This window comes from Portunus trituberculatus, chromosome 43, assembly GCF_017591435.1.
Source record: "Portunus trituberculatus isolate SZX2019 chromosome 43, ASM1759143v1, whole genome shotgun sequence".
Classification (NCBI taxonomy): domain Eukaryota; kingdom Metazoa; phylum Arthropoda; class Malacostraca; order Decapoda; family Portunidae; genus Portunus; species Portunus trituberculatus.
The window spans coordinates 18,809,190-18,824,189 of record NC_059297.1 but is presented as its reverse complement, the minus strand read 5'-3'; the positions used below and the strand labels follow the sequence as shown (position 1 = coordinate 18,824,189).

Sequence of the window (15,000 nt, the reverse complement as noted above, 5' to 3'; positions counted from 1 at the left end):
TCTTTCAAGTATTTGTTTGCGTTATTCTAAAACAATAAGTGTGGACATTACTTTTTGGTTCTTGTACACCTACTCAAGGTGAATAAGCCAGATTAGGTCACCAGAGCTGCCTTTTCGCTATGGTCCATCCTGTCCTCTTTCATTGACGTTGCTATCCCCTGCAATTCGCCCTGCTATTCATGCTGTATGGAGGGGAAAAGTAGAGAGATGCGGTGGCCACAGATGAAATTAAAGACCTTGGCCAACTATTTACGAGAGCACGCCAAGATGAAGCAGTGATCATTCGTCCCCAAACGAAGCCATATACATCTTGCCTTCATATGGTCTTTCACTATTACCATAGATTTTCTCTCTCTCTCTCTCTCTCTCTCTCTCTCTCTCTCTCTCTCTCTCTCTTTCTATTAACGAAAATTCCATTGATATTGTTTCTCATGCTATTGAAAACTGGGGTGGCTCAGTTCAATGCTATGATTAGATATTCCGTCAGTTGCACGTCACTTGTATTATTGAAACTAGTAAATTGAAATATCAGTTATAACGAAAAATGTATGCGCCTAATAACGAGTTGTGCAAATTGCATGGTACAGTGACCACCTGACTTCAGTTACACTTTGTCACCTAAATTCAAGTAATCTATAGGGAAACAAAGTATTACCATTACGCTATATGCACATGTATTAAGATACCATAGTTGTGCATTACTGAAAGAAAATTCAATTACTTGTTGGAGTCGTATGGAGCTCATTACAGTTTTACCAGTCTGTTGTTGGGTATCGCTTCTCTCTCGTTGTAAGAATTTCAACATTTTCATCTTGAATCACTTTTATAAACATTACAGAATAATGTAAATATGTATGTTTTGTGTATTAGTGTTTCATCTCTTCTTTTTAGCTAAAATAATAAACAGATCATAGATGCTTTCTGATTTGGACATAAGTGTTCACTGTATGTTCCTTGTATTTCATCGTATCCAATTTATCTATTTCATGAAAGTACAAAATAGTGTAATTGTAATAGTGTATGCTTATAATATCACATTTCTTACATGTTTTTTTTATAATAATACACGTCATTTTCTATTCTATTTTTTCCATAAAGCGCTGGCTTTTTTCATTCGTTTCTCCCGACCTTCGCATAATTTAAAATTGAACCTTCACCTTTCCATTGCTTCCACATAACAATAACGTCATATCATAAACTATTACAAAAGAGAGCAAACTGCCGTTTAATGCACGTCATTACCGCATGGAAAAATATCCATCTGCCATCTCCAGGTCGTTCTCAGCCGCGTGACATCAACGCCTAATGGAGCACTTATGCACACGTCATCCAGCGACGAGCTTTTTAACGGAAAATTGATATCCACAACTCTAGTAAAGAAATATTTTAGGATAAAAGATGTAGTTGGGCGGAGAAAAAAAAATAAATGAAACTATTTGCTTGGCCTTTTACAGATTCTATCATGGACCACGAAAATTATTTACTTTATGTTAACCTTTATCCATCTATGATTACTGACAATCAGTTATGTAACCGTCTTTAGTATATCAGAAACATTTTAGATATAACATTTTACAAGTATACCCTTTCGGCCCATTAAAATTTGTGTTATGCAGTAACGAAACTTACCGCACGACCTCTTACAGAAATATTCAGGATTATGATAATAACATGATCCGGTGATTTGTGTACTAAAAATATACACTGACATCACTCAAGTTACTCTTCCTCTTCCTTCCCTAAAGATCTTTTAATGTCTGGCAGCAATTAGAGGTAACTAACTAAGTTTGTATTTAATCAGATAAAAACGTTTTAATTCCGAATTTAATCTAGTAAAATCTTTCTCTTTCACAAATATATTTGTAAGTAGCATGAACATTTCAAACACATTTTGAAATAATATTATTACACTAAACAAAAATTCAATGATTCTTAAATCTAACGTTGCAGAAAGTCTTCCCCTCATGAATAATGCGTGACACTTATCTAATAGATCTTTGTTAACTTTGCACGGGTGTTGAAACAGTGAGTGGGAATGCATTGCCTCAGGCATCACGTAACACTTCTTTTCTCACTAACCAGCTTCCAATAATGAATATGTTTTATCCAAACCTCTTACTAGTGAACACAGCACTTTTAGTATTATCGACCATAACCAAAGGGTTCCGAAACACAGCCTGCAACAGAAATCTACAGTAGTGAATGTGTTTTTTTGTACAGATTTTATGAATGGTATAGGAATGCAGGCTTGCAGCAAATTAATCTGTCCTTTTCTCTGTATATCATAGGAGAAGGTGCAATGCAGTAGTAATAGTGCTGCTTAGAGAGGGCCAACAAAGAACTAAACGTGATATCCAGATTACTTTATATTTTTCGTAACAAAACAGCAAAACGAAGTAGAATCACTGTTATTGTTGTTTTTTTTTTTTATATTCTCTCTGGGAGTTCTGTTTACACTTTTAGAAACTCATTGAGCCATTCTCTCTCTCTCTCTCTCTCTCTCTCTCTCTCTCTCTCTCTCTCTCTCTCTCTCTCTCTCTCTCTCTCTCTCTCTCTCTCATTATTTTTTTCCTTATCAAGTTACACGCTAGTGATTTCTTCTAATGTTAAAGATGCAGCCAGTTCTGTGACTGTATACATCCCCGTAAGGTTACACCCTAATGTCCACCACCACTCTATCCCACTCCCTCCGCACCAAACACATCAGTGTCTGCTGAAATGCCACGCCAATGAATGGATAGTTCGTCATATTATCGTACTCAAGTTGTCTGAGTAATCGTTCTCATCAAACAAGATACTCAGCTAGAAAGGAAACAAGGAGACAGCAAACACTTCATAAGAGAGAGAGAGAGAGAGAGAGAGAGAGAGAGAGAGAGAGAGAGAGAGAGAGAGAGAGAGAGAGAGAGAGAGAGAGAGAGAGAGAGAGAGAGAGAGAGAGAGTGGAATCCTAGTAATGATTAGAATCCAGGGGACGGTTTAATTAAATGTGGTGATAAATATGGACTTTTAGAACAAATGTAATGGAGGTACAGCAGTTAATAGGTTATAGGGATTAATTGCTTTAAAACTGTGCTTTTGTGCATATGATTATTACGAGTGACTACCCTTTGCCAATTTCCTTGAAAAGGACTGGCAACTAAGTGGGCCTTTTTTTCCTTTGATGTTGTCCTTGGCCATTTTTCCTCTTACATAAAAAAAAAGAAGTCGCTGGTGATAATAATTATTTATTATCATCAGACAATTCTTACTTTTCAAGGAGATTGGCAAAGGGCAACGAAACAATTGGCAAAAGTTCGCTTAACTTGCAGTTCTTCCCTCAAAAATAGTTGGGAAACGGAGTTCTCGTGGATAGGATGAGCTGATACTGCGAGAACGTAACTGTTCAAATATTGTGTAGGAGAAAAAAATAAGTTGAGAGTTACAGGAGTTACCAGTGAACCATTACTTGTAAATTGTAGCATTGTGGTTTACCAGTTGATTGACTTCATTGCCGGTAACTGCCAAGATATATCTTGGTCAACGCCATCGTCTGGAGGACACATAATATAGTGAAGATCAACCATAGAAGGCCTCTGCAGTTTAAGAAAAATCCAGTTAAAACCTCCAGATGATTTATAACATAGTAAAGAAAGCAAAAGACAGCTGTTACACAGATTATAAACCTAAGTGTCTACAAGATAAATGAGCTCAATGAAGAAAGAAATGCAAATGGAAAACTTAACAATGTGGAACAAGAAAGGAAAGATAAATACTGAAGTAGGTAAAGAAAGCCCGATAAAAATCAAGGAAGGGAACAGACCAGCGAACAACACTGATGAGCACCATCCACTGGGACAATGATGATCTTAATGAGCCTGCACTGACAGAAAGGATGTAAGAATCAGATCTTAAGATTTCCTCACCAAGAGCGGTGACTATTCTTAAAGTTACTAGATCAGAACAGGACTTGTGAGAATGTCTTCTGCCGTAAAGGAGGACAAATATCATAAACTTTGTACTATATCATTGATCCTTGAATTTCAGAGTTATTAATGAAGGCAAAAACAATATAGCCTAATGTTAGTAATAAGAGAAATTAAAGTCACAAAAAATTTGACTTAAATTTGATTGTTTTTACTTTGCCTTTTACCTTATAAATAGTTTGAGTAGATGCACTTCTTTAATGTTATTGCATTTCCCCACTCTTTATTACCATGTATTAAGATAAATGATGATATGAACATAATATGCAAATTATACTCAATACTGAATAATTAGATTGCTTCAGACTTCACCACAACTAAGTACACAATATCCTCGAAATTTGAACCCATTAAGTGAGCAAGGTTTTAGATAAGTGAAGTTCCATACTGGATGAGAGCAACGCACGATAACTCACACACCTGTAATGTCAGTTTCCATCGAGATTCATATCTTCACTGAAAAATTCTCAATGTACTTTTAATTTGTGCTTCTTCACCCAGTGCATGCAAAACAAGAAAAATGAATTACGCTTATCATCACATCACTCCTTCTCTGAGCATCCAGTCTCCATATAGTATAGTGCGCAGGATCCAGTTAACATAATCCTCTCATGCATCTTCACTGACACTAGCACACCATCAATACTGCTTAGTGTCGCCCACGTGTACTATTAGTGCCTACGCATCCTATGCATTATTAACGTCCTGAACTCCACGTCTGTCAAGCTGTCAGCTATGGTCTCAATATGCAAGCAGTAATATGAACATTGAAAAATGTACATATACCATTTGAGTTTAAAGAACTTTTAAGTACCTGTCTTGAATGTCACCCCCATTAATGAAGGTGCAATTCCTTTCTCGATACACACACACACACACACACACACACACACACACACACACACACACACACACACACACACACACACACACACACACACACACACACACACACACACACACACACACACACACGGCCGGGTGGAGATATTTGGGCGTGTCTCCTTTCACGTGTAGCCCCTGTTCACCTAGCAGTGAGTAGGTACGGGATGTAAATCGAGGAGTTGTGACCTTGTTGTCCCGGTGTGTGTGTGTGCCTGGTCTCAGACCTATCCCAAGATCGGAAATAATGAGCTCTGAGCTAGGGTAACGTCTGGCTGTCTCGTCAGAGACTGCAGCAGATCAAACTCACACACACACACACACACACACACACACACACACACACACACACACACACACACACACACACACACACACACACACACACACACACACACACACACACACACACACACACACACACACACACACACACACACACACACACACACACAGAGAGAGAGAGAGAGAGACAGAGAGAGAGAGAGAGAGAGAGAGAGAGAGAGAGAGAGAGAGAGAGAGAGAGAGAGAGAGAGAGAGAGAGAGAGAGAGAGAGAGAGGGAGGAAGGGAGAGAGAGAAATCTAAATATGTGAAATGCAAATGATAAAAATGGAACGAGATATTAATGAAAAAACGTTCGTGGTATGGTGTGCATCATAAAATAGCTGGAAAGAATAATTCATATGATGTAAGATTATGTTTTCATTTGCTCTCAAACATCCTGCTGACCATCTTATATCTACTAGATTCATTTACCTCTGAATGTAGTGTCTCATTTTGCATTTGAAGACTTTCCCTGTAAATTGTTAATTGTCTGTTAGACTACTAGTTACTCTCGTTGTAATGAAACTCACCTGTTTGTTTGCCAGGTTGCGTACTTGGCAGTGAAGGTACGTGGTAGCTCCCACCTGGGCTGTGTGATTCACCACCGTTATGTTGTCAAGGGGGAAGGGCACCATCTGCAGCCCCTGTAGAAACTCAACACCCTTCTCGGGGTCCCACATTCTCTGTGGATTTTCTGGTTTCTCTGTGAAAAGAAATTAATTTTATATCCTTGTAACACGCTCTCTCTCTCTCTCTCTCTCTCTCTCTCTCTCTCTCTCTCTCTCTCTCTCTCTCTCTCTCTCTCTCTCTCTCTCTCTCTCTCTCTCTCTCTCTCTCTCTCTCTCTCTCTCTCTCTCTCTCTCTCTCTCTCTCTCTCTCTCATTATGCGAATAGAAAAATCAATCATATGATACCAGATGAAACAAACAACATTTAAAACTCAAACAAATGCAACCTTCATATCTGCCTGTCGCATTTTATCTTCAAATTCCAATTTAATGGAGTCAGCAGATAGTCCTTTACAAACCATTATGATATAATGTAAATATGGGACATTCTAACCCTAGCACTTCAGTAAGGGTGGTACGTAATTAATGATTTAGTGAAATATTAAGGCATATTTCACAACATAATTTACCTCAAAAATATTATACTCTCGTATATCAAAATAACTTTTTTTGAATGTTGTTGACAAGTTCCAAGTTTGCACACGAGGCAGCAAAATAAGAGAGGTGGGCTCGTCTCCAGGTTGCAATGGCAGCACAGAAGATGACCAAAGACTTTTGAAAAGACTCTTGACTACTCCAAGTAAGCCCTCTGAAGTGCATACGAACCACAAGGCCTCTTTCCCTCTCACCCACCCACCTAACAGAGAGAGAGAGAGAGAGAGAGAGAGAGAGAGAGAGAGAGAGAGAGAGAGAGACAGACAGACAGACAGACAGACAGACAGACAGACAGACTTCATAATTTTCACCACAATGTGTCTAGAATTATTAACACTGACACAGTTACATTTATGGAAATAAACCACACACACACACACACACACACACACACACACACACACACACACACACACACACACACACACACACACACACACACACACACAGTCGACAATTCAAGTAACAATTGTCCTACGAGTGTGATTATATAATACTGTTTTCTGGAACTGTGTAGCTTTACAGAGTAATCGAAATTTTTTTGTTTATTTTTCTATCGTGATGCATCGTAATGCAGTATTTCTAAATATATAATGCATGTAACTACCCATTAAACACAGTTTAATGTATAATGAGTAAATTATGATTTATGAAAATGTATAAAGAATTGTAAAATAACTATGAATGTTATATCGATGTTGGATTCCTGAAGTCTCTTGTTTAATTGCGTCACCTAATGCAATCAGTTAGATAGTTATTTTGTCCCGTGAGTGGCTGACATCACTATCCTACATTATGACACTTGTAGATTTATCATTTTGATAGGTTGGCTGTGAAGGTTCACTGCCCTTGCAGTGAACCTTGCCTCCTTAAAAGTTCTACGGTAGAATTCATTAGCTGTGAATTGCATGTAATACATCTCTAAAATCGTACGCGGTGCACTAACGACTTATAAGATTACAGTAACAAACAAATATAATAGAATTAGTAGAATTTCTTTTAAGTAAGTAACTGTCGATTCTTAGTATCAATATAAAATCCCACATACTTCATCTTTTACCTGGCTACCAAATAAGTATTCAGTTTCAGCTTTAAAATTTCATCCTGAATCATTAAAGTTTAGTTCTCTTCCCAGTATGATCGTCAGTCACGGATGCAAGCCAGTGACGGTGACTGAGTACGGTTGTGTTAGCTCTTAACCACGCCGCTCCTTTGATGTGTGGCTCTGGGAACAACAGGGTGCCGGGATGGCACCTGTCAAACAGTCAATCAATAACGTCAAGTCTTGGAGTTGAACCTGCTCTTAGAGGAGGGAACAATTAGAATATATTAAAGTTGATGCTAACAGGAATGGAGAAACAGAACTTGAGCATCGTAAACAGTCTAAACCTAGACATTTCATTGAGTTTTTTTTTTTTATCAAACTTGCTATCTTGAGCGAAACTTTGTGGAACGATAATGGAACATTATTATCAACAGTTCTTTCTCTTTGTTAAAGAAAATAATACATTACCAAATATTTTAGCATTTCCACTTCAAAACATTTATTATGCTATAGAAAATTAGGCACTCAGGAATAAAATATTTTTAGATAGTGAACTATAGTAATAACTCATATTAGGAAGCATTCAATCACTCTGTTAAATGGAAAATTTAATACTTGATAACTTCACGCTGAGGTTTGCATAACTCACAGTAGTCATTTACAGCATACGATAGTGGAACGTCAAAATGAAAATGTTTCTTTTCTTTGATTTTATCTTTTTTATTCCATTCTTTTTAAAGTTAATTTTATAAATGTCTGCATGAAACAGATAAATACCAGCAGCAATATTTTTCCCTGAAAATAAATGACATAACGAATATCTAAGATACCTTGATACCTCTCGTGAAACCGTTTAAGTCGTGGGAAGATAGAAAAACAGTAACAGAAGTTTCCTGAGTTTATCAGCAAGAAAAGAAAGAATTTAGGTGTTCGTTATGTTTTATATTAGGAGGATATACTGAATAGGGATGAGAGGAAGATGAAAATCTAGTGCAGGACGACCACGAGAGGAAGGAAGGCGAACGGTTAACAATTTCGGAGGAGCTGTTACTATGAAAATAATGGTAGTAAGATAATATGAAATACAATACTCAGTGAGAAGAAAAGCTTTTTTTTCACACTATGTAAGAGTCATGTTGTAGATAAAGCTTCCTAAATGCTGGAGCAGTACTTCATACAAGGATGAATAAAATCCTTCAATAGAATTACTGTAATAAGACGATGCAAAATATACCATGGTATCTTTTTATATCATGAAAAATGTAGGTTAGATATTCAGTCTGGACTTATAATGAAGAACAGGCTAAGGAAGTTTTCAGTGCAGAGGAAGGGGATAACTGAGTATGTCTGGGGAAGATGGGATAGTTGTCTGAATTGAGTTTGACGTCAGATACGTTTGAGAAGAGTCCACTGGGTCATGTTTATATAAGGCTTGTTACATTTTGAGAGTGCCGGCCTCATGCGATGAAACGTATAATGTGACCTCGACATCAAAGATCTAAGTAAACACAAGGGTGAGACATGCGGAATGCATTGACATGAGAGGTTAGGTTGACGCAACGTAATGCATAAAGAAGTAACTAAAGTGACTTATTGAGTTTCCTCCAACTCCAATAGTATGGTTTTACCCATTTCATAATAGCATGTTGAGGTCTCTCTCTCTCTCTCTCTCTCTCTCTCTCTCTCTCTCTCTCTCTCTCTCTCTCTCTCTCTCTCTCTCTCTCTCTCTCTCTCTCTCTCTCTCTCTCACACACACACACACACACACACACACACACACACACACACACACACACACACACACACACACACACACACACACACACACACACACACACACACACACACACACACACACACACATTTGTTTGTACACTCGGTTGAACCATTTGACACGATAAAAATAAATATATAAATAGAATAGTAGTGATTAGAATATTGAAGCTTGCATGAACTTAAAACGAAGAAATTAATGAAAAGGCATGGAATTGCAATGAACATTAACTTTGATGCGCAATACTAGAGTAGGGCAAACAAAATTCTGGTGTTCCGCTTTATTCCCACGCGGTTATCATTTATTACTAATTAATGATGAAATGAGGAAATCTAGGTTGATGGAGACTTCGTGAAAAATTTATCTTTATTTAATGAAGGGTTGTATTAAGCGTACAAATAATTATAAGATGTACAACACAATGGGATGAAAATGCATAACTAGATGTGATTCAAGGTTTTTTTTTTTACATTAATACCTGTTACACATTGTAGTTTAATAGTTGAATTACTTTCTTTCACTATTATTGGTGCGTTGTTTGTCTTCGAATTCCGTTGTTCACCATAAAGTAAATTCAGATTCAGCCTCTCGTTTTTGCTTTTTTATTTCACTTTTTTTCTTCTTTCAATTTCACTTTCTGATCATCATTCTCACTTATCTGATCATCATTATATATATATATATATATATATATATATATATATATATATATATATATATATATATATATATATATATATATATATATATATATATATATATATATATATATATATATATATATATATATATATATATATATATATATATATATATATATATATATATATATATATATATATATATATATATATATATATATATATATATATATATATATATATATATATATATATATATATATATATATATATATATATATAACCCTTCCAGTACTGAGAGACTTTTACCTTAAGATTTGTGTACGATTAGACAGACCATTTTATTAACATTAGAAAGGATGTATGGAGGTCAGAAGATTGATAGCAACAGTTTTGACTATTTTACTCCCCAATATAAGTTTCTGAATTTTGTATGTTCTTACAAACTATTAATTATATAAATAAAGTCTTCTCTCATGCATGTTGCCGCAGTTCACAGTGATGGAAGACTTAATTTGTAACTGTACTCTGACTTTTAACTGCTACAACGACAACGAGCAGGACCCGGCATCCAAACTTTTCACGTGCTGCAGGACTTCTTTTTTTTTCTTTGTGTGTGTGTGTGTGTGTGTGTGTGTGTGTGTGTGTGTGTGTGTGTGTGTGTGTGTATTTGTCGACTACTGCCCTACTGTCCTTCCCAAGAGAGAGAGAGGCTCCTTTCTTATTGGTCAGAACATTGACATTGACAGAATAACGTAGTAGTATCTTTAACGAAACAATTACAGTGACAAATGATTACGTACGTATATTCTAGTGTATATCAAGTCTTCATTTTCCTTTACCTGTTATCTTTATGAACCTCTACGAATACAATTTGAACATTAAGCGGAATTGTACCATGATGCCTGACAATGTACGAGGGAAAACAAAACAAACAAAATAAAAACTTCCTATTTCGCCGCTGAAAGCCTGGCTGGCCATTTGCTTCATATATTTTGGGGGGTTTTGTGTATGATGGTGGTGGTGGTGGTGGTAGTAGTGTAGCAGTGTGTGTGTGTTTGTGTGTGTGTGTGTGTGTGTGTGTGTGTGTGTGTGTGTGTGTGTGTGTGTGTGTGTGTGTGTGTGTGAGGGCCCGCGCGTGTCTGTGTGTTTGTCAGTGGCTCAGAAACATTTTTTTTTTTTTTTTTTTTTTTTGGTGGTGTCTGAAACCATAAATTCAATCCTGGTCTGACCCGGCCTTAAATGTGAGGACATGTTGTGTTAATTGTTAGTCATTTTGATGTGTTACTCTTACTGTATATGTGACTTACCTATGAATTACGAGGCCGTGCAGCAGCCTCAAAAAACACCCATGCGAACATCATTTTGATAGCGGCCATGGGTTTGGGAAGCGTAAGTTTAGATGGATGCGTGTTATGCAAGAGATAAAACATAATACTCATTCCCAACAATTCTGCGTTCCTCCCTCTCCTCTTCCCCTACCTCTAAAAATTTATTCATAAAAAACGCAAAGCTCCATATCAGGCCGCGCACTATACAGACACTTGAATAGGAATGGTCTGGCGCGCTGTTGTCACCCTGGAGTGTACTGTACATACACGTATATACGAACATGATTTACAAGCCTAACTGAAGCCTTATGATCTCGATGTCTCGTAATTTCCCGTTTAAATTTCACCATTTTCTACAGTTTTGCACGTTGCATTTTATATCAGCAAGCATCATTTCGCCACACATATGTTTGTTTTTCCCTCGTATGCATGTTTGTCTGCTTGCTGTTGTGTGGTGAATGTAATGTGTATGGGAAACGCGTAAGGGTTTTACTTACATACAGCGTTGGTTGACAAATATTTACGTCTAACTCTATTCTTTCCGGCAAATATGCACTTATCATTTATAGCGAGGGTGAGGCAATGACCAATGGAATCAGTGTAGAAAATGAAAAAGAATAAACAGAAAAACAGATCGCATAAGGGTCAACATGAAAATAAGCAAAATAAAGATCAAAGCAAGCAACACATTGAAAACAAACTGGAGATTAGCAGAATACTAGCAGTGAAACCTGTGCTGCTTGAACATGGGTGCTACAAGAAAGCACAGTTGCTGCTACTCCACTTACATTGCTGTGCCCTTATAACAGAAACATTCTCCTCTGGTATTATCACGCCAGTCGGATTCCTGATCTCTTCTTTTTTCATTCAACTTCAGTGCATAGGGGTCGGACACAATATCACTTTCACTAACCGAAATGTCGTATAGAAGAGGTTCATGCCCCATGGGTGAACCAAGAGTATTTCACGCTGTATGGAACGGACACTTTAACAGGCAAGTGTCATGGTGAACCAGAAAGAGAGAGAGAGAGAGAGAGAGAGAGAGAGAGAGAGAGAGAGAGAGAATGGCCATATTCAATTTACCAGTCAGCAGATGATATTATTCAGGCAGACAACACCGAATAGAAATAGCAACAGCAACAACTTCAGCAAGTAAATAACTAAATGCGATGCAACATTTAATGGAAATTTCGAAGCAAATCTCACTTGTCGACAGCTCGACAGCTGTTACTAAGCGGAATGTTCTGAAAGATTATGTGTAATTTTGTTTTTAATCGGTAGTAATAATAATGATAATAATTATAGTTGTTTTTTATTATTATTATTATTATTATTATTATTATTATTATTATTATTATTATTATTATTATTATTATTATTATTATTATTATTATTATTATTATTATTATTATTATTATTATTATTATTATTATTATTACTATTATTATTATTATTATTATTATTATTATTATTATTATTATTATTATTATTATTATTATTATTAATATTATCATTATTATCTATATTATTATTCTTATTATCATTATTATTATTATTATTATTATTATTATTATTATTATTATTATTATTATTATTATTATTATTATTATTATTATTATTATTATTATTATCATTATTAACATTATTATTAATATCAGTATTATTATTATTATTATTATTATTATTATTATTATTATTATTATTATTATTATTATTATTATTATTATTATTATTATTATCATTATTATTATTTTTTTATTATTATTACTATTGTTATTATTATTATCATTATTATTTATACTGTTATTATTATTGTTATCATTATTATTATTATCATCATCATTATGATAATAATTATTTAGTATTGGCTACAGCGCCAGAAAGCACACACACACACACACACACACACACACACACACACACACACACACACACACACACACACACACACACACACACACACACACACACACACACACACACACACACACACACACACACAGGAATTTTTATCTATTGATTTTACAAGTTGCCTACATCTTCTGTAAAGGGAGAAAAGGACTGGAGGCCAAAGAAAAAGAGACATGGTTGCAGGTAGTGTTGCAGGTGTTATGCATTTTGCAGGAGATAATCAAAATCGTAATAATAATTGTGAATCACGAATATGAAAAAAACCGTACTTAATATAGTTATTTCCAATGTCCACTAATGCACCTAAGTAGATAAATTTCCATTAGAACAAAGCTAAACACAGAATTAATGGGAAGTATGAAATAAATTGGTAAAAAGATAAGACACAAAGCACATACTTACCGTTAACCTTCTGATTAGGCTTCAGAACATGAGACTATGAACCCAGCTTGAGCGCAACTCCTGAAATCTTAACCACCCACAACATAGAAACACTCTCAGTAAAAGTCCTGCAAGTTTCCATAATTAACTTCTTCTCCCGTGAAATAATACCCCGGGAGGCAGCAGGATGACCATCTCCCGTACGTAATGACCCTCTGACATCTCCCTCCAGATAACTGTCCCATATAAACACAATCCCCAAAGAGCATCCCCGCCCTACCAAATAACTGTCCCCGGAAAGCTACACCTCGTAAAGCCACCACCCCTTCCCATCTCTCCCGGTCAAAATGCACCCCCGTAAACCCCAACACCCGCAAAACGCCTCCCCGCACACCAGCACTCCGACCATTGTGCGCTGTTCCTGCCCCGCCTCGTAAAATCTCACCCCCATACAGCTGTGAACTGACGACGCACGCATTCACTCGCTGGTATTGCGGGAGAGGCAGTGGCTTTTCTTTTTCAACACATACATTTAAGCCTTGAATGTGTACTACTTGATTCTCTCTCTCTCTCTCTCTCTCTCTCTCTCTCTCTCTCTCTCTCTCTCTCTCTCTCTCTCTCTCTCTCTCTCTGTGTGTGTGTGTGTGTGTGTGTGTGTGTGTGTGTGTGTGTGTGTGTGTGTGTGTGTGTGTGTGTTCCTTTCCTAATTGCAATCATGGTCAGAAATCCTGTAACCTGTCAGTCTTGCTTCCACTGTATCGTACTTTTTGCTTCAGTCTGAAGTCTGTTGACAGTCTTCTTACAAAACCTGACGCCTGATAGATTTTTAACAGATCAAAGAAGTTGAAATTGATGTGAAACTAAGCACAGTCCAATAGGTTTGGTGTGTTACTCGACTTTCGGTCAAGACTACATAAACCGTCTCTCTCTCTTCCTTAAGTACTATGAGGCATTTCGTCGAAGTTTCTGATGCCCTTTACAAACAATTATTTTCTTGACATGATTATATAAGGTTAGTTGACCCTCTAAATCAATATCGGACTACTCTAAGTGTTTAAGCATCTATATAATCATAAACCGACATTCGTAGGTTACCATTACAGTATTATAACCATCCGTGCCAGATTTCTAAAGGTGACAACAAGCTAGAACCTTCACGACACTTCGACCTTTATCATTGACTTTAGTATCTCTGAAAATCGTATACAATCCTCGCATGCTGGAGCACTGTATTTCTTTTTTCAATTCTTTATCATAATTTTGCGTCGCCGATTTGTTACAAGAACTATCAACTTTAGTCCACCTCTTGCTCCATCCCACACCAGAGTTGACTTCGCAAATATTCATATATATATATATAATATGAGTGTTAAATGTGGAGTTGAAAGGAAATGAGATGAAGCAGTAGTAGTTTGATACCCCAACATTTCTCATCTTGTCTTTTTCAGAGTGTACAGACTAGAGAGCGGAGCTGATAATATACTTCTGCAGTTAAAATACATATATCACTCATTTGTCATAGAACATACATAACATACATCTTGCCTATATAGTGTTATGTCGTGGAATTGGCTTTCGGCATTCC

At 36.4% G+C, this 15,000-nt stretch overlaps 1 protein-coding gene across 1 annotated transcript in view; it reads right to left on the bottom strand.

The window, feature by feature from the left end:
* Positions 1-15,000, bottom strand: part of LOC123518294 (zwei Ig domain protein zig-8-like) — a 98,328-nt gene that overhangs the window by 44,786 nt on the left and 38,542 nt on the right. Inside the window, exon 3 of the mRNA XM_045279030.1 lies at positions 5,700-5,872. Within this exon, the coding sequence (XP_045134965.1) occupies positions 5,700-5,872 (173 nt within the window). The remainder of the gene's footprint in view (positions 1-5,699; positions 5,873-15,000) is intronic.